General features: G+C 36.6%; 2 protein-coding genes across 3 annotated transcripts in view; one reads left to right on the top strand and one right to left on the bottom strand.

Annotated features, from left to right (window-relative positions):
* Window positions 1-3,526: 3,526 nt before the first annotated feature.
* Window positions 3,527-5,133, top strand: LOC107216849 (transmembrane protein 70 homolog, mitochondrial). Its single transcript, XM_015654169.2, has 3 exons — window positions 3,527-3,793; window positions 3,861-4,235; window positions 4,925-5,133. The coding sequence occupies exons 1-3, from the start codon at window positions 3,680-3,682 to the stop codon at window positions 5,114-5,116; spliced, it is 681 nt and encodes a 226-aa protein (XP_015509655.1). The 5' UTR covers window positions 3,527-3,679; the 3' UTR covers window positions 5,117-5,133.
* LOC107216859 (ankyrin repeat domain-containing protein 12) overlaps window positions 5,114-21,516 on the bottom strand; it is a 47,662-nt gene continuing 31,259 nt past the window's right edge. For both annotated transcript variants that reach the window (XM_046735288.1, XM_046735289.1), the window contains 6 exons: window positions 19,438-19,647; window positions 10,715-11,298; window positions 9,421-9,944; window positions 8,805-9,348; window positions 7,995-8,450; window positions 5,114-6,394 (listed from right to left, as the gene is read on the bottom strand). In XM_046735288.1, coding sequence (XP_046591244.1) covers window positions 6,215-6,394; window positions 7,995-8,450; window positions 8,805-9,348; window positions 9,421-9,944; window positions 10,715-11,298; window positions 19,438-19,647 — 2,498 coding nt within the window. In that variant the 3' untranslated portion in view covers window positions 5,114-6,214. The remainder of the gene's footprint in view (window positions 6,395-7,994; window positions 8,451-8,804; window positions 9,349-9,420; window positions 9,945-10,714; window positions 11,299-19,437; window positions 19,648-21,516) is intronic.

Genomic DNA, 21,516 nt, shown 5'->3' on the forward strand with positions numbered 1-21,516 from the left:
GGACTGACAGGTACCGAATTTGGGGTTGCGCGAAAAACGAATTGAAATAATTTATTGTAAACATGAATCAGGAACCACGGAGCGCTTATCCTGGAAGTCGAGGAATTTTATTAGCGGACTGACAGGTACCGAATTTGGGGTTGCGCGAAAAACGAATTGAAATAATTTATTGTAAACATGAACCAGGAACCACGGAGCGCTTATCCTGGAAGTCGAGAAATTTTATTAGCGGACTGACAGGTACCGAATTTGGGGTTGCGCGAAAAACGAATTGAAATAATTTATCGTAAACATGAACCAGGAACCACGGAGCGCTTATCCTGGAAGTCGAGAAATTTTATTAGCGGACTGACAGGTACCGAATTTGGGGTTGCGCGAAAAACGAATTGAAATAATTTATTGTAAACATGAACCAGGAACCACGGAGCGCTTATCCTGGAAGTCGAGAAATTTTATTAGCGGACTGACAGGTACCGAATTTGGGGTTGCGCGAAAAACGAATTGAAATAATTTATTGTAAACATGAACCAGGAACCACGGAGCGCTTATCCTGGAAGTCGAGGAATTTTATTAGCGGACTGACAGGTACCGAATTTGGGGTTGCGCGAAAAACGAATTGAAATAATTTATTGTAAACATGAATCAGGAACCACGGAGCGCTTATCCTGGAAGTCGAGGAATTTTATTAGCGGACTGACAGGTACCGAATTTGGGGTTGCGCGAAAAACGAATTGAAATAATTTATTGTAAACATGAACCAGGAACCACGGAGCGCTTATCCTGGAAGTCGAGAAATTTTATTAGCGGACTGACAGGTACCGAATTTGGGGTTGCGCGAAAAACGAATTGAAATAATTTATTGTAAACATGAACCAGGAACCACGGAGCGCTTATCCTGGAAGTCGAGTTTCACCGCGTAGCGGACCCGAAGCGCGGGATCCGGGAGGTTGAGAACCCGGTACTCGAAATACGTAGCGGACCCGAAGCGCGTGATCCGGGAGGTTGAGAACCTGGTACTCGAAATTTGCGGAGCGCGACTCTCATCCGTCCGCTCTACTGCGCGGTTGTTTCCAGACTGAGGAATTCGGCTAGCTGATTCTAAGTTGGTGACGTCACTTTCTGAACATCCGACATCCAAACTTTGGTTTCGACCTTTAATGCTATGTATGATGATGTATGATGTATGATGTATGATGTATGATGTATGATGTATGATGTATGATGTATGATGTATGATGTATGATGTATGATGTATGATGTATGATGTATGATGTATGATGACCTGAGTTTTCGACATTTTTCAGCAGGTGCTTTTTTGCTCGCGATTTCTCTCCTCTTGGTCCCACGCTCTTTTGCTGCGTTTTCTGAGTTCCTGAGGGTCCAATTAGTCAGGTAAGGGTCGTTTAAATCGAATCTGAGACCAAAGATTTTCGGCTCGAAAAATGAAGAAAAAGTAAGGCTAACCCCTTTGCATTTTTGGCGAAAATTTTCGCGGTTCCGAAAAGTGCTGGAATAAGTTCTTACATGCACTATTCCGATGTAATTTTGCGAAAGAAATCGATTGGGCGCAGTCCCAATACGCTGCGATTGACGCATCAAAAGTTACAGCCAAAAAACGAGAACCTGAGTTTTCGACATTTTTCAGCAGGTGCTTTTTTGCTCGCCAATGTATGAGGATATGATATGATGTATAATGATTTTAGTTTTCACATTTCATACAAGAAATACACACTTTATCTCTCCTGTCGATTCCAGACTCAAGCGGCCAGGCTCTTCGATGGTCAGCCGTTGACTGAAGATATATTCTTCAGTGAACGGGTCGGCTAATAACGCTGCCGTTCTGCGACAGTTGGATGATGAAAAATTTCGCTCGTATCTTTCAAATGTGTGTTAAAATACACTCGACGTGTTAAGAAGCGTCGTTCTTTCTCTCCCTATGACCTTTCTAGGTCTTTAAATCACTACGCAGCGTTAAATACTGTCTCATATACGGAGTATCCATTTCATCTCGATCAAAATCAGCGCATCCGTGATGTATTACAGCTACTCCGAATTTTTTTCGATACGAACACTTTTCGAGAACAATTCTGCTCCTCTACCCAACGTAGAAAGTTTACTTGCGACTAGCTAAGACAGCGGTTTGAACGTTGAACCGGTACCAAGAACGTGAAAACACTTGATTTCATTCTTATTGTTCGGAATCGACTAATGCCGCCCGGCGCTCAGAAGAGAGTAAAATCAGTTCTCTGAAGGACGGAAGATAATTACCCCCCCCCCCTTTCGCTGCCGCTCTTCTCATAGAGTGGGGGTAGCTGCACGCGACTAGTTAGTAGAAGTGCGCGGTAGTGGAAATTAGATACCAATTTTCGGTACAGGTTTCGTATTCGGTACCTTCGGTTAACCGAAATATCGAAATTTCCGTAAATACCGAATTACCGAAATTTCGGTAGACTTTAATCTACAAATATCGTCGGAAAAAGACTAAGAAAAATCTGTGTTGAACTGTAGTAAATACCAATAATCTAAAGAGTATTTAGATTATCAGAAATTTCGGTACTTCGGTATTTACGGAAATTTCGATATTTCGGTGTCGTTATTGACAGAAGGTTTCCATATGGATACATTTCGAGGAAGGAGATACCGAAAAAATTTCGGTATACCGAAATACCGCGCACCCCCCCTGATTAGCTGTTCTTCCCCTCTCGTGGCCCGCACCCAATGGGTAGAGCGACAGAGAGGGCGGGAGAATTATCATCTTCTGTCTTTTAGAGATCCGATTCAAATACTTTCACAGGAAGCTTACGCCCTTACTGACGCTGTGTTTTATACCTATATCGCTATAGTGTTAACGGGCGGGTGAAATCACCGCGTAAGCTAGGCGCAACGCAATCCAATGTCCAGAGGATTGCCGTATATCCTCAGTCGATGCCACTGCTCCGAAACACGGTTTGAATTTTCGTAGACGGTGATTCTTAGACGTAAGCACCATAAGCATCATCCAGATAGCATCATAAAAATCAAATTTTAATAAATTAACTGTGTGAAAAATGTCAGCAATTGGTAAGAAAAAATACGGATATATAACCGAAGAACAAAAAACCTTATCATCGGTAAGCGGCTGAAAGTGAGAATAAACATTGCTTGAATTAATTCCATGCCTAGTGCAATACCTCGAGCAATGTGTATATCTACTTCATTATTGTATTTGTAATCCGTGTTCACTTTCGGGCCCATGATAAAGTTTTTCCGAGTAAATACGTAATTATTGAATAGTAAGTTTGTTGGTCTTACAAAAATAGCAGATTTCACAATAAAGGATAATTGAAATTATCGAAATTTATCGTATACGATTTGCAGTATCGCACCGTCTTACCCATTCGATAAAGGGTGAATCGTAATTATCGATACGGTTAACTTAACCGAAGCTCGAGAATACAGTTTGATATATATCGCATTCGATATTTCAGACATCTCGCATGCGATACCTAGGGTCATCAATTCGCGAATAGAGCCTCAGGGCCCCAGGGAATCCACTGGTAAACTATAGTAAAATAATCACATGATCCAGCGCGAGTCGCACTCACCGTGTGGTTTCGCGGTCCTCGTGAACATGATCGTATATCGCTGATAGATCTCGATAGTTTAACATTTCGGCAAGCAAAATACATTCATTAGAGTAATGGCATTTTTAATAAGCCAATGTGTATTCGGAAGCATGAAGAGATCGATACACAAAATAACGCGACTGAGATGTATATTAACGGACATAAAATCCGGCGTTGCCGAAAATAAGGTTAGAATTTTGGAGGATTGAATGCTGAGTGCACTGACATATATAAAATTATTATGTCATTTTGCAGAAATTTTTACCCAGTTTACAACAGTCATGTAAGTTCACGTCAGAAAGTAACACGCACTTTGATAACAAGCGGATATCAGAAACTGAAAAAATTTATCAAGGTTCTTTGACGACACAAGTCAGATCAGTTAAATTCTTTACACTTGTCACCTCGATCACCGGTATAATTTCGCAGCCAATGCTTTATGCTAAGATTGAAGAAATAGGCGTCACACCTGTAATTGTTAGCGTTGGAGCATTCTATGGGTTCTTTGTACTGATATCTCCATTATTGATACACCTGGTAACCAAACGGTATGTTACTCAAGTAGAATACAACTCCAAAGAGGATTACTATACCGCATATACGTACACCTTATTTCTACGACAAAAAAAGGTAAGTTTTTTCCACGTACTTTCTTTTCCTTTTTCGTAGATTCGACCAAAGCTGTACGTGTTTAGTTTCAATAAACATGCTTATCTGGGTTATAATTTCACAGATATTCTTTAGAGTAGCTTGATCATAATACATATCTCATTGAATTTCTACGTAATAGGATGAGGCATGCATATTTCAATCTTCTAGGTATTTTACTGAATTTAACTAGTGATTTTAGATACTTTCAACATAATTTACTTTAAGAATGATCACTAACCATTTTATCAAAACTATTTTTCAAGAAATATTTCACTGTGTAGTCTTAAAACCATGTTTCAAACCCTAAGGTTCAATGTAATGACATTGTCATCATATAATATTGGATAAAAAATCACTATTTTATTATTTTAGAATAAAAGTTCACACCTAGTCTTTCAAATAATTATCTCCAATTAAAACGATTTTTATTTTACTAACCAAAACAATTATTCCTGTAATTCTCAAGATAATGTTTCATAATTGACACTAACAATCATATCGTGCCATCTCAATACTCAGTTTTTTTTTTCCCCATTTTCTTCCCCATAAATTGGCCAGTTTTGTGATCAATACTATATTTTACGATATAATATATTATTATGCAGATCATATTTATTAATTCTACAATGTATAATTAAATGTTTTATTTCTTTTATACAATGTTTAAGATTCAGTTTACACCAGACGATGTTAAGGTCCCAGCAATTCCAGCCATGCTGACAACCCTTGTGGTGAAGGACAATCCATTGTTCCTAGATCCAAAATTGTTCGAGGATATAAACCATTACAAGAGGATAATGGGATATGATAAGCCATTAGATTTTTCCCTAGATTCAGAGTCTAAAGATGAAAAAAAATAAAGATAGTATATTATTTATTGATTTTGTGTTTTATGTATCAAAGATGTCATATTCCTTAACCTACTAACATTATTGTTTTCACTGTTTTTACAGTCATTCTATTTACATTTGTGAGTAATATATTACTACCGTTCATCGTTTTATCGATCGTAGTAATTATAGTTTCTAATTTCTATAATTACAAAATATATACATTGTGTAATTTATTACACATTATTTATAGAGAGATCATCGTAAATTGGCCAGTTATTTTCCACACGACATATTCTGGATTTTCTGGTGTACACAATATGTTAAGCTATTCTTTAAACTAGCAGGTAACATTCGTTACATCTGCTAGCCTTATACGAAATAGTCCAATCTTAATAACTTTTCGTTGTCTGTAACCACCTATTATAGACTAAATTAAAAGTGCACCATAAAAAGTATTATAGAAGGATACTTGAAAAGAAAAGTTGTATGAGTCAGGCAATGAATCATGATACTGAAAGAAACATATAACCAGTACGATGTTTCTCTAGTACGAGATAGATCGTAATTATTTGTTTTTGGAATATTCGCCGGATATATAGAACTCCGAAACGTATCACGTAAATTAAAAAATTTCTGCGACAATGACTCAATTGTGAATTTAAGGCAAATAATATTAAACAATTAGTTCGAAACTGTTAAAACGTACATTGTTTGTATCTTTCGGAACTGATTTTTTCAAAATCACAAGAACTTGCAATAGTACTATACAGAGTATGAAAGAAAATGAGCTCAGTTGTGACAACTGAAAAATTTGAAAAATATGCTGTCTGTCAAGTAACGAATTTTTTACGACTGTATAATGATTTATACAAGTTATGTTTATCTATAATCGTATAATATTTCATGAAAATTTGTCATAGCGTGTAATATACCGGTCTCTTCAGAATAGGATTACAATGGCATTAACGACTGACTTATCACAGTTATCTTCACGAGATTTCATTCTATGATGTTTCGAGGCTGCTTTGAGGTAAAGTTGAAGAACAACTTCTGAAATTATGATTTGCAAAAATCATGCATATGTGAAATGATAAGAACCGTCAATGTGGCTGTGATTGGAATTCATTATGCTGGAAGAAGATCGAAGTCGTCGGAAACGTGGACCATGGGAACGTGAAGATCTTCTATTTGAGGTCTAGCTTTGAAATCACAAAGACCTACTTCCTTCATCTTCCATTCCCAATCCATCCGTTGTACCGCATGAAGAGACTCCGCTTCATTGTGATGCCGTAATAGCATAGCTTCCTGAAAAAACAAGAATATACATACAGATCTTGTATGATCATGAATGGAACATTGTATTATCTAACCAATTTCGAATTCGTGTAGAGTGGAATTCATCAAAAAAATACTCGACACACAAACTTATCATATTGGCTGCTGAACGCTAGTTAAGACTTAAGACACCATGATTACTATGACACGACATCATTTGTGATGGAAGTCATAGGCCAAGTATAATTAGTAATTCCAGCTTTATTTTTAAGTTTGTAGATATTTTCGTAAGGTTTTCATAAAAGATATGAATGATAAAAAACTTCAATCAGTTTTCATCACTTAAAAATATCGGAATTATCTGATGGGCATCTTTCGAAATGATAAATTTTTCAAATCCAAGATTTCTTGGACAGCCTTAAAATGTACGAGTGCATATTAATTAAAATATATTCAACTTTGGAAAACTTCAATAAGGATTGGAACACTGGCGATTCCTATACATTGCGACCACCTGAACACGAATTTCTTGGTAACTTCTGGGAAAGAAATTATAATTTTTTGAACAATTTTGTCCAACAATATAGTTAAACTAAAAATCTGAAAAACTTCGTCTGGCATGGAAAGGAAAAAATCAATTTTATCAATCCCGGATATTTTAAGGGTGTCCAGCAACACGGGACTTAAAAATTCCAGTATAATTTCCGCATTTTTCCTGTCATTTTATAAAAATTCCCGGACATTCATAACATTATTTTGAGCTGCATAACGACTGAATATTAGTTGTTTTAGATAGTAATCTTTAAATACGTATGATACTTGTTGAAAATAATATGCTCGTCGACGAACATAATTTCCGAATCAATTGGATTTCCCAATAAAAAAAAATGGTCGAGCATCCCTTTACCCTGCTTAAAGTATGTATCTATGGCAGTTGTAGGCGTATGAGATGTGGTGAGGAAATGGACGAAAAAAAATGAAAAACTCTTACATAGCTTATATTTATTAATAATATAACTAGACGAGTTGTTATATACCATTTCGAAGATATGATTTCAATGTGAAATGAGTTGAGTAAGGGCTCTTATTATTAGACTTAGGTCGAAATTTTACAAAAGTTCGATTTGATGCAAAAATTCTCGGTCGATGAAATTCCTGTTTCCAGGAAATCCCGATCGCTGGAAACTCTGATTTTAATCTCATATCACTGTTTTCGAATTTAATTACAACACTATACAGAATGTGAATTCATATTTTTTAACTAGTTTTAACCACACAACTTATTAGACAAAAAAAAAAAAAAAGATTGGAAAATTATCGATTGAAAGTTCTCATGTAGATATACATTACAGCTCAATTTTCAATTACTGATTAATAAATATCTTCTGAAATCGAATTTTTTTAAATTGGAATAAATACACGAGGTAATTTCCATGTACACTTAGAAACATTTTTTCAGATAAGTTACAAAATTTCCTGACCTGTCTCGATTATTAGGACTTTTCCAAGATCATAAAAATTTCTTTTCCGCTCCTAGGTTTCCTAGTTTTCAGAAAGCATGCCATCTCCGATTAAGGATAATATATAAAAAGCCAATGTTATGACACACAATTTCACGTGTTCAGCTTACCTTAATTTTTTCCCACTTGTCATCAACGTCTTGAAGCCAGCTCAAAAATAATCGTCCATTGTACCGGCTTCTTGCATTTCTGTCTTTTTCTTCTTGTTCAGGAGTTATTACATTGTATACTTCTTCATCCTTCAAAATTGTACAAACCGAAAATGGAAGTGACTGATTTGCCAAGGCTCTAGCAGCTCGGCCGTGCACCCTGAGGATTTCTTGCTCCACAGACAAAACCAACTTCTCTTTTTCAACTACGTGTTGCATTCTTAGACGATACCTCTCCTTTTCCTGCTCCATGTACAGATCCTTCATTGCACAATGCAAACTAACTGGCGGGTTGACATTTGGTTCTTTATTAGCATTTCCAGCCAAGACATAAGTGCATCGATTCATTAAATAATCCTTGAAACCCTGAGGTGGTTTTGGTTGTACAGGGAAAAGACCTTTTCTCCGCCGCTCAATCTATGAAAAACAAGTTTTTTTTTTTTTTATTTCATCCGTTGTACTTGGGTTAGTGACACTAGTAGCACTACAAATTCTATTTTTTGAATGTTAGTGAAATATTATTTGAAACTCAAAGTCTGAAACATTTGCAGTGTAACGTGGAATGCATAATACTAGTACAACTAATTTTAATTTTAAACGAATTTACTTTGACAGAGAATTTCTAAATAAATCGATTCTAACCTGTGACTGGATTATGTAAAGGTGTTAGTATCAACGTTTGAATCTCAAAAGCAGTTTTGGAGTGGACAAGATATGGATATATTTGAAAAGATGCATGTACATATTCAGAATTATCTAACACTATTTTACCTGTTTCCTTATGTTGAGGAACAATTGATAACAATTGGTGATTGGCTGATCATGCGGATGAACTTCAGGTCCTGTATTAGCAGCTTCAGCAGCTTCATTGGCGGCAGCTGTGGCTGCAGCCTGCTGTGCTTCTTTATTCGGTTTCATTTTTCTTTTCCTCGGATGGAGTTCAACGGTAGTAGGAGGAGTGGTTGTGTTCGGAGTTGAAGTGGATTGAGTCGATGACGCAGTATCTGAACTCTCTGTGTCTTTCTGGGTTTTTGAGCTAGCATCGGAATTTTTCTCCGTTTTCTCACTGGTCGTTGTTGTTTTCGAAGTACTATGAGGAACTGAGGTTTGTTCGGTTGTTGTCGTTTTTGTTGGATCCTGACTGGTGGTTTCTGGTGTCGGAGAATTGTGACGCTGCTGAGGTGATGAATTGTTTGAACGGTCATTTGACGATGCTGCTGCAGGAAGTGGAGACGAGTTTGAGTAACTGCCGTTTCCTGATGAAGCGCCAGCAGTTTCCTTTGAGATAACCGAGCCGTTGGCACCATTGCCAGACCTGAAATTCGTAATTATTAAAAACCAGTTCCCAGAAAGAGCATGACACATCAATGCTATAAATTCTTCATACCTGTGTGAACTTCGAAGGACTCTTTGATGGTGTGTAGACCGTTCTTCGCCATGTAGAGCTCCAGTGAAGTCTTTTTTTTCTTCGCTTTTAGACGGAGCACCTTCAGTGGGACTCGTAGTTCCACTGGCTGATTGATTTTGATCTTTGTCAGTAGAATCGTTACTATTTGAGCTTGCGACAACATAAGGCAATTGGTGATTCCTATTCGATGTATTCTTTCCATTTCTATTTCCCTGTTCCTGTTCAGACACTGTGCTCTGTGGTATCACTATTTTTAGAGGTGGAACTTTTGGGGCCGAATTTGAATCCGAACTTTTTGATCGATCGTCTTCACCGTCTGATTCAGGGGGGGCTGGAGTAGCTGCTTTTGTATTCGTAGAACCAACCATGCTGCTAGCCGGTTTCGGACTACTACCAGTAGCTGCAGAAGAGCTGGGACTTTTTCGATCGACATTGGCAATGGAAGTGGCTTGATTGTTTTTACCTACAGCAGTATTTCCTCCCAGTTTACCGAGTTTTGTACACTGTAAACAAAGAATTATTTAATTAATTTGAAAACGAATCCTTAAATATCATCTACGAGAGTATACACAAGTAGATGGCTGAAAAAAGTAGGCGAATTTAAGAATTTGTAAAATATATATAAAGTTTGTGGATCAAGCTTTATCAACATACTTTTTTTAATTACAATCAAACGATCAAAACCATTTTTATTGACATTGATGGCAACAATTTAGGTTGGTGATATGCAGTGCCCACGATACTTCAAACAAGGCTGAAAAAGATTTACATACTTCAAATGTGGAGACAGTATTGTCAGATAGTTTAGCCTCCTAGGCGCAGTTCAATTTTTTGTTTTTTTATTAGCTTATTTCATTGAAATTGCGACCGTGTGAAGTTGAAGTTGAATTTTTCGTCAAAATTTTATTTTATTTCATCAGGAAAAAAATATGATGTTAAAAATTAGTGATATCGTGATAAACAGGAGAAATCATCCAAGAATATTATTTCCAACCTTGAACTAAATCGGTTGAACTGTTCTTTAGTTATCGTGGGCACAATAAAACACGTCACTGAACAAAATGGTTGATATTATTATCAATAACAATGTGTTCTATTGAATGACTCTAATTTAAGGACAACAAAAAGCCAATAAAGCTTGATTTACATACTTTGGAATAAAACAAACCCCAATTGAATTGAATAGAAATTCCCAAAGATCCACCCACTTTTCCAGCTGTCTACTCATATGTACCCTCTTAAGAGTATGAATGAAAACTCGTTCATCGCCCACCTTTTCATTAGTTGGATTATTTCTACCAGCCGCCAGTCTTCCCGTTACCACAGTTTTAGAATTGTCCTTAGTGCTCTCAGATTCCTTTCTCTTCTTTCGACGATTTTCTTCATCTTGCTCATCAGGATTATCACTTTCTAATGTGCGTTTAGCGGCAGGTGATGCAGAGACTGAAGTCTCATCCGTATTGGAGGCAGAGATTTCAGCTACCACTGACAAAGCACTTACGGTCCCTGAAGCATTACTTCCAGATCCCCCTGCTGCTTTCGTCGCATCTTTATCCTTGTCACCAGGGTTCGGTGAAGTACTCGCTCCTCGAACTGGCGTCGCCTCTTTTGAACTTTTAAATTCATATACATCCCCACTTTCTCCAGATGCGCTACTGTTATTGGCAGACCCAGTCGCCACCGGGTTTCCCCCTGACAATGCTGAGGACTTGGACCCATCCATGTTTTGAGACTGGCTAGTCACACCGTGGCGTGGGGCTGTACCACTCTTCTTGTCATCCCTGGAGGTACGCACCTGGTTCAACCGCAGCGTAACCCGCGGTGAGCCGCCAGACTGCCCAGTTCCCGATCTGTCGACTGAGAGAAAATAAAGTCGTTATTGTACAGATTTATGAAAAATCGATATATAATGATGATTAATATACATAGAATTGCGATTTATGAAGGTTCATCGAAAACGCTAATAATAACGCATTGAAGAGTAAGTGAAATTTGGTAAGTGACCCAAAAGCCCAAAATGGTAAACTTGGCACCAAGTATTACGCCGATGTATATTCGCTTATTATTAGAACTTAAAATAACTAAAAATTTGAGTTTTTGATCAAAGTAGATCCATTAAAATTTAAGGTACATAATATGCATATGATAACAGGCGTTACACATTTTTTGATTATCAGGATACTGATCACAGCTAAAAAAGAGTGACTACAAACAGACCCGACTGATTCAAAAAAATCTATAAAAAGTTAAAATATTTAAAGGATACTTTGAATGTAATTAACCTTTCGTTACTCGTGCTTGATTGCCTGTCAAATTTCATTTTATGGCAAGCACTGTGCCGCTCATGTTAAATGAAATGTGACGTCTCCACGTCACAATATAGTAATGAAATATTTCTTAATAATAATAATATTTATGTGTAGTTATATTTTTTTATTATTTCTGTCTACTTATATTTTTTTTGAAAAATATTAAAGTTTATTTCTTTATCAAAGTGAAAAGTATTACAGTAGTTTATGTTTAATGGTCAACTAATAATTGTCATTGATTGGCATTAACAACTTCTTCAAGTCATATTGTAAATATTTTAGTCTTATTAAAACTATGATAAATTCGAAACATCTGTATTTGTAATCTGAATCTATAATAGTGATCTGCATGCTATTCCTTTGTTCTCCGACCCAGCAGTAAACTTTATGATATTTTTACCTTGAATTTTTTCTATTCAGCTATAAGCTTGTCTTCCAATTAATTTTTTTATTTATACTTTAAAAAAAACATTGGTGTTTTTGTTGTTACTGTCAATGTCTTGGGTTAAATTGTCGTCACTTTCATCTTCGCTATTGAACTTGTCATCAGATTTTTGTAACTCTGACTCAACATCAGAATAATTTTTTAGTTTTAATAAAATTATTTTATAAATGAACAAAAATTAAGTAAAAAAAAAAATATATGTACTTAAATATGTTTTTTAACAAATTTAAATTCAATTCCTAAGGTTATTTTATGTCACAACTAAAATACAACTACATATCACAAATCTTGCTGTGATATAAAGCAAAAATTTAGCACGCTGTATGTATCGGACATTTTTACTGTCAGCTGAGAGGTTCCGAGTAAATTCTGACAACGTGGTGGAAAAAATTGAATTGACAATTTAACTCACATAATGAGCACTGTGTCGCTTTTTCAGGATCTTGTTGAATATAAATATATTTTACTTGTACATTATACTTGTTAATTATAAGTATATTTAACGATAGTAAACATTTCAAAGAGAGAATTGGTAAAGTATGAAGTCACAATTATCCATATAGTTATTTATATTGCAATTTATTTTGTCTAAAGGGCGGGTTCGCATTTGTAGCGCGAGTAACAAAAGGTTAAACTGACGCAACATGCTGAAGAGTAAGTACCTCACTAACAGACTGTCGAAACACGTCTTTGGAAATCTGCATGACGATTTACTGTCATTTTCTTTAAGATCAATCAATATTGTCAGTACAGCTATACAAATTAAGACTCAAGTTCCCTAATTTTTCAGGGTTCTTAAAACTTAAATTTGGTTTGTGTACAAATTCTATATAGCGAGAAATATGTGAAGAAATTTTAAGGTTTTGGAATAAACGTTGTTTTATTCCTTTAAATTACTATGCGATTTTGGCAAAAATCAATAACTGTAGCCCTAAGAAATAGTCTTTGCTTCGGTATTAACTTCAGTACCGCAAATTGATGAGTTGAAATATTACAATGTTATTGTTCGTTTCTGTTTTTAATAAAATCAGCACATATAGCGCCGCGCACATGTGAAACAAGAAATACTGACAGTGTCTCATCTACGTATTAATCAATTTCACTCAAATCTCACTAAAAAATTATATCTCACAGATCTTTCCATATGACTCTGCTTCATGCATTTGAAAAATATTACATTCTAGAACATCTTGCCTGATCATGCTCATTATGCAGTAAAGAACGAAATTGAAGAGATTTAGTTTCAGATTTAAATAGCATTTTTTGATGATGTTAAAGTTTGTAACAAGAAATTGACTAAATACTAAAATAGAATCACTATCTAGTAACCTTAAAATGATTTTGTAAGACTTATCTTCCAGCGTATAAATATATTCTGTATTATTATGATTCATCCAACTTTAGATAATCCTTAATTGTAAGTTGTAAAACTCATTGCGAGATTTACAGAACATTACATTCTTCAACCTGACATCATTTTAAGATTGGTAATTTGTTAGAAGCTTACGTATTTGTCTAAACAGTCGCAAAAAGGTGGACGAAATTATGACAGAAGCTAATAAAACATAATATAAATATACACAGGTAAAAATGATACCCAATGGTCTTGAAAAATAAATTTATCTGTAATCACGGAACAAATACTTTTGGGATTTTGGTTATTCAATTCTTTATTTTAACAGCATTCAAAATTAATCCGTTAAATTTCATCCTCTGATCAACTTCCCCAATGATTTCATATTAATTTCAAAATTAATTCAACTAATCGGCCGATGAAAAATTACTATTGGGTAAAAAATGGTAATAAAATTATCGAAAAAATCACAGAAAGTATAATGCGTATCGTAAAGTTGCTTAGAGAATTGCAAAAAATTTGGGGATCTTGAGTTGGAGTAACGAATTTTTTAAAATACTCATGTATTCTTGTAGATATGGAGCTTCTTCGACTGTGGCAGAATGAGTTTGAATTGGATTTACTCAGCAAACAAGTCCATAAAATTCATGAAACATCAAAATCAATCTGTCCCTACTGAAACTATTTGATGAGAGTTTTCTGAAAATTTCGGCACCATCTTCACCGAACGTGTGAAGCCTCCTTGCAAATAAATACGAGTCATGCAATTTCCTTCAAAAAGTTTAGACAGTTTTGTTGTTGTATGGTTGAACAGTTTTTTCAAGAATTAAAATTGACAGTATACGTAAGTATGCAACTGTTCGTTTCTTAATTAGCTCAAAAAGTGACAAGTAATTCTGAAATATACTAGTAGGGGAAAAAAAAGTCGGCCTCGCACCTCGTGCCACGTGAGAACGCGTATAATATGACGCCAAGGCCGACGTCAAAATAGGTACGTATACTCGTATGTTCAAATGATATTGTAAGTACATACGTAAGTATGTACATGCATTCCTACCTACGAATAAGGTCGAGAAAAACTATGCCGAAAGAACCGAACCACGTCGCGGATTGCGGTCCAATTTCCTTGTTACATGCATGCGCGTGCATCCATTCCTGTATGTAAGCATACCTCCATAGGTTGTACGTACGTTTGCATTGAGCGCAAGTGCGATCGCGTCATGTACCAAGAATTTATAATCACAAATTAAGAACTACGTTACACGGCACGCACTCACACACACGCACACACACCGAACAGACGCACACGCACGCACTTTGCATTGTTCTTTCATTTGTTTTGCTTATCAATCTATCTAATAATTATCTCAATATTCTTATTTACTTCGTTAACGTGGTTTTCCTTGTATTGGAATATAGGTATGCTTTTAACGGTATAACTGCGAAACTTCCGGAAGTTGAGTATAATGTTTCGATAAAAACCATGTATAAATATAATTATACGTATACGAATGTAGAACACGATTGGAAATTGCAAGACGCGACAGCCGGCGATACGAAAACTTGTGAAAATCTGAACCGAGTGAAGAAATCCATGCCCGCGTTGCCGCCGCTATTGGTGATCTTGCAGCCACAGGTTTATGAGTCGCTAGAGAGACTTGCTGCTGCTTCTAGCTACGCTACGCTGGAAGAGACGAGTCATCAGCTCTCTAACTCTCCTTTCTCTCTCTCTCTCCCTCTCTTTCGCTCTCCGTCCTCCCACTTCGCGGTTCTCGGGAGGCCGCCGTACGCTTCTCTCGTTCGACGACGCGACAATTCGTACACTTGGCCACAGTGATTCTGAGACACTCGATTTTTCCGACGAGGCGGTTACGTTGGCAACGTACAATATGCGGAATTAATGTCTTTTACAGAGTGAATTGCTTACTGCAGAACGGTCCTTCGTCTGTCATAGTTAAATGCGCATGCGCTACAATCCGAGAGCAGTTGTGCGCCAGGGCGACCAACCGTTGAATTTTGTATTTTTAGCTTAAATTCTACGTTAATGAGTATGGTTATGTTTAGGAAGATTGAGCCTGTTTCCCGGTCGGCCAATGGTGACGTTGCAGGCTGATTTTCAATTTCCAACGTAATCGACTCGTCGAGAGAGTTAACTGTCACAGAATCACTGCGGTCAAGTGTACATACCATAGCGCCTCAAACCATGTTATGAACTACGAAGTGTGTAAGTAACGACTCTCCCTCTCTGTCGAACGAACGACCGTAAACCCTCCCTTCCAGCGTAAGTCATTCTTCCCGGCGATTCGCACGGGTTCTTTTTATTCGTCTCGCTCTCTCGCACGTTTCACTTACGCGATATAGTGTCGAGGCTCTTTCCTCGTTATTAAATTATCTACGACCAATCACAAATCGCGGCGATATCGCAGCTGGCTTAAGCTGGTGTTGTAGCTCTGCGGGTAAGGCGAAGATGAAGACGAAGGCGAAGAGTACGAGTATTTCATCGAATGCGAGACATATTTTAGACCCAACCATATTTGTTTCTTTTTGCACAACACGTACATTGTATACAACTAATTTTTTTAGCGGGGTAGATTCTCGAAATTCATAACTATATTTCGAAAAGTATATTGCGAAACGTATGAAACAAAAATCATCCCTTAGGTAAAAATGTTCGGCATGAAATGACGGCTGATGATTTTAAGATCGTGATATCCAGGCGGATATAGGTATAGTTCGTTTACGGTAGTCGTCAGTCGGATTTGAACTTTGAGAAGAAGAGTCGGTACTAATTACATTCGAAATTTATAATTAGAAGTATAAGCGATACTAATTACATGGGCCATTTGTAATTAGTAATTGTTTTTTCAATGACAAATTGCATGTGTAATATATATAGTTATAATAATTAGAATGTAATTAATTTAAAAAACCGCTCAACACTGCTCAGCAGCCCCATTCTATACGCAATTTCGAACAAAATCACTCCCAACACATCTTCATTTGACTATTACAATTTCGTAAATTCCGGGCCATTTCTTTATCTTTGCGCCGAATGAAGATGTATTGGAGTATTTTTGTTCAGGATTGCGTGTAGAATAGGGCCATTGAGGCCTTTTCCGATTAAGATATGTGGACTTCGATATTTGGAGATATATACAACAAAGTCGAAATAGATTAGGGTACCCCCTTAACGTAAATTCTAATAGCCGAGAATTCAGTTCAGGGTAATCACTTTGTACATGTGCATATATGTACTGCCAAAAGAAACGAGTATGCTTGTTATGAAAAGTATCGTCCACCATACTTAAGGTACTCCTTGCGCGGAGAGCAGTATTTTGTGGGTGCATAAGTTGGGCCCCTCCTCAATCATTCGTAAATTAGACTGGCTCTCAATAAAAATGAGTTACAGTTAATTATTACACCTAAAGATAGATTAGAATCGAAAATTTTCATGAATTGCGTTGCCAAGTGCAACCCCTAAGAAGTCGCGGTTACCAAAGTTCTTCTGCTTGTGATAATTTTCCAAGTTCTAGCATTATTATTTTCTTAAATATTCGGAGATTCCCTGTTTTTATCGTCGTTACGGATTCTTTGGAATTTTTTTCATGCGTAGGGCAGTTTGTATCAGATATCTATTATTATTCAGTATATCGATTATCAGATAGAAACGTGGCCAGCATATCATCTCCATAAAATGCCGTTTAAATTTAACGATTTTCAAAGTTACAATTGCCGGATAAATATTCCGTAATTTGGCTTGAAATTTTTCTAGTTCAATAGCATTTATTTGTACTTTGTTGTAGACAAAAATTAGTACATTGTAAAATATTCGGGTTCGCGCAAGGAATACCCAAATTGGTATATAATCCGTCCTCATCTCAATCGTAAAACCCAATTAAAATTAGTAATTTCGTTGAGAGATCGTTTACCTGTACAGAAGCGATTAACAAGAACGGAAAGCTTTCGTCGATGTTAGGGTATATACTGCAGGGTCTCATTTATCGGTTGCTGAACAAGAATGCCGCTAACGCAGTCGACTTTACCTGAAGCCCGTACTTAAGAGGTTCTCTCTCACGCAAGGGTCGGGTATTCAGCAACCGATAAATGACCCTGTATCCTCGTCGAGATATACCGAGTAGTCGGTAATTTGGACTTTAATTTTTACGAGGTTGAAGTTAGTATCGTTATCGTAACGAAAGATTGGAGAAGAAAAAATCACCGTTTTCCAATTTTAGAATGACTGAAGTAGCTGGATTTTTAAAATTTTATGAGTATCTTGCTTTATTATACGGTTTACTGGATTTCAGACATTTGAAAATTCGCAAAATAACGGTTTCCTCAATATACATCGTTTACAATAACGTTATTAACTTCAAGGTGATCAATTCTACGAATAAACTGGATACCGCACCAATAAATACGGTTCTATTTTTCAAATTAGTTATTTACTAGGAATAAGTTGACTCGATTGCGTTAATAATATTTTTTTATACTGTACTACTGTAAAGAATGCGAAAATTCAGGATTTCACAATTCTCGACATTATATTTTTTTCATCCAGAAAAATTTTATTTGTAGACTGCCAAAATTTGTGGTAAAAAATATTGTATTTGACAGAAAATTCAGTAAATCAATGAAATTAGCTAACAGAGATTTTGAAAACGAAATATTGATTCTCAATTGAAGTCCCACCGAATTTTTTTGTATCAAAAGAGTTTTGCGATTCATAGATTTGTTCTATATGATGTAGGTGAAAAATCTCTATTCGCAAAACTGTTCGAGTTATCAACTGGACATCAGCGACAATTTTTTCTAAATTAATCTCAGTCAAAATTTAGGAAAAGAGAAGAGATCGTTTAAAAAATCTCCAGCAATATTATTCGCTCCAATAATGACGCGTAAAGCACCATCCCTACCATATGGTATGTAACAGAAATGAATCTGGGTAAATACAAAAAAAACACAAACCAGGGTACGAACGATTTGAGAAAATGTTTTATAATTAGAAAGGTCAAATTAATTCAATTCTGGTTACTGATTTGATCGTAATGATTTTGGGCTTATTTGGTTGACCATAGAAATCTCCAAAGATCGTTTAAAAATATTTTACAAAAACCAATCTCTAGAGTAGATGAAAATAGATTTGTGTAAGTACGGTATAACATGTTCAATATGTGTAACAATGTTCGTAGTAACCAATTAAATTGGCGTGTTTACAGACAATTTGTGGAGATTTCATCAGCGAGCCGCGATCAGCCGAGAAAAAACGTTAAAATTGAATGAAAAGCACCAGAGTTTAATAATTTGAAACGTTTTGTTACAAATCTTTCTTCATTTTTGTTAATATTATAACGATTACGTATCAACACGAACTATACGAATTTTTTCAGAAGCATTTTTACCGCATAACAGTATCAACGTTGTTTCATTCGTGTTCACGATCATTGGCACAAGTAAAACTAGGTGAGGAATTTTAAAACCGTGTTGTCTCTCCTCTCCTAAATGTTGATTTAGACGGTGGAGCGCACAGGAATCCGGGTATTTTATACATGGCGGGGAAAAAGAATCTCGAGAGGCAATAATCTTTTGAGTAACCGCCACAACGTGGCATGGCTCTGTTGTGTCGGGGATTCTACTAAAACATTCGTATCTGTACTTATGCACACACGCGACACGTACGTGGGGAAAAGCCACGCGTGCGCGCATACGCACGAAAGTGAGAGTAAGACGGAAGGGGTAAAAAGCGACAGGATGCGCAAGTTGCATCTAGGAATATCCCTAGGAGGTTGATCGTCACTTGACTCCCTCTCAGCCCCGCAATATTTAAAGCATGAAACGAGGATATTAAATATGTACTACCCAGATACGGCAGAGACACGGGCGCTTACCTTTGTTTTGCGGTGGTGTCCTCCGCATCTCACAGGGGGCTCCACTGTCCTCTACGACAGACGGTGCGTTGGCGGAACTTCCGGTTGGTCTCTGTTGCTCGCGTTGTTGCTGTTCACCGACAAGTGACGCTGCACTACCGGCGTCAAACAACCGTCTCGCTACGATGTCGTCAGCCCTTGGATTTGCGCTAGACGAACTCACCGCACCGCCTGTGTGTTACAACAAAATAAAAGCACACACTGTCGTAAAACTGTTGCAATGAACTTCCACGCTCGCACATTATCGCGTTATTACTTGCATATTTCGTCGGTATACCGTCAAATCGAGATCGCGGTTAGTCAAACTCTGCATCTGCATGGTTTACATCTTAATATACATCTTCCGTTGTTTCACTTCTTCGGCAAGTGACGATTTACGAAATACCATTTCAAATATACAACAATACGTAATGCTCGATACGTTTCGATCAAGTAATTTTATATATTATGATTATGACGCTGGTACTCTAGTCAGCGGCAAAACACGTGCCAAAAACATACTTCAATATTCGGAAACACCTGTTCAAACTCATCTTCCGTTATTCGTTTGCTCTTTCGCTATTTTAATACCCGAGTGAATATTTCTTACGACTGACATCATTAGCAAGTTTCTTCCTTCTTTCCTTTTTTTTGTGGGTTTTCTTTCCCTCTAAAAATGCACATTTTTTGTTTGTTTTATTTTTATTCTAATACGATGGCAAATAATCCTAATAGTATAGCTACATTAATTTGACGAGGGTATGTTTACTATGCATCTAACGTTCGTCATAAGAATTTAGGTAAATGGGATTGTTGAAGATTTGTATCATTCAAACTCATTTTATATCACGATCGTTAATTCAAACGCGCGCGTGCAATATCCGCACAATTGTAAAAGAAACCATTTGATCGTAGGTATGTGTGCAATTAAAAAAAATGATAAGGTGCTCTTTTATCTATAACACCTTGGTTTTTTGGACTTTAAAGAATTCGAAGTTGTCGTTTGCTTACATACGACACTACTTTGCTCTCTATAATCGATAGCCAAAAGATATTTTAATGAACTTGGAATTAAACAAAAAAAAAAAAAAAACACGATATAAATGGTGCGAAGTTTGTAGACGCAAAACGATCACACAATCGCATTTATTATACGTAAATACATAAACATGTAAGTGACCCGTATCAACAACGTTATTCTGGACCTGTATTATCAGTAAATTGATCGAACGAGGAAATAAAAAATAAAAAAATTGTATAACAAAGTTGAAGACAAAATTGATAATGGTTACTTGCTGCGATAACGTGAACTTTCACGCCATGACAAAGATGTGACGATGAGGGTGAATCGTACGTGTATTCCAATTTCAATCGAAATTCAAAAATGTATTTGGCTAATACAGGCCAAATATCGTGGCAATAATAACTCCATCTGTACTTTATCGTACCCCCCACCGTCGAAAATGTATTTGTGTTAGGTAACACGCAATATGTGACGATAACGTGTTAACGTCACGGTACTATGTAAATTCAGATGGAAATCTTGTTTTGACACGAGTTAGAAGTCGTAGCGACGATAGGTACGTATATACAATAAACAAGACAAATAGTATGTACGATAGTCGCGATTCACAACGTACTCGATTCGGTATATTAACAATAAACAAACTGTATCTACACTTAATTCGATATCCCCTTCCTTTCCTCTTCCCTAATTACAACTGATCAATTTCGCAAATGAGCATACAGATAAATAGATTGGCGATGCTGCATAAAAAAAAAAAAAAAAAACAAAAACACGAATTAACCTATCAGTGCAGAACACTGCCAACTGTCACGAAGTTACGGGATAAAAGATTTACGAAAAGAAAAAAAGGGATAGAAGACAGGTAGATAGCAACGAGGACGGAATAAAAAAAAAACAACATTCATCCGATTTTATGTTTCAAATTTAAAAAGCATCGAACTGGAATCACCTTTATTTTTGGCTTGTCGCGCAAGTGGGAACAAATACGACCAGCAACAGCAACAACAGCAGCAGCAGCAGCAGCGGCACCGCTA

Source organism: Neodiprion lecontei, chromosome 3 (genome assembly GCF_021901455.1).
Source record: "Neodiprion lecontei isolate iyNeoLeco1 chromosome 3, iyNeoLeco1.1, whole genome shotgun sequence".
NCBI lineage: Eukaryota > Metazoa > Arthropoda > Insecta > Hymenoptera > Diprionidae > Neodiprion > Neodiprion lecontei.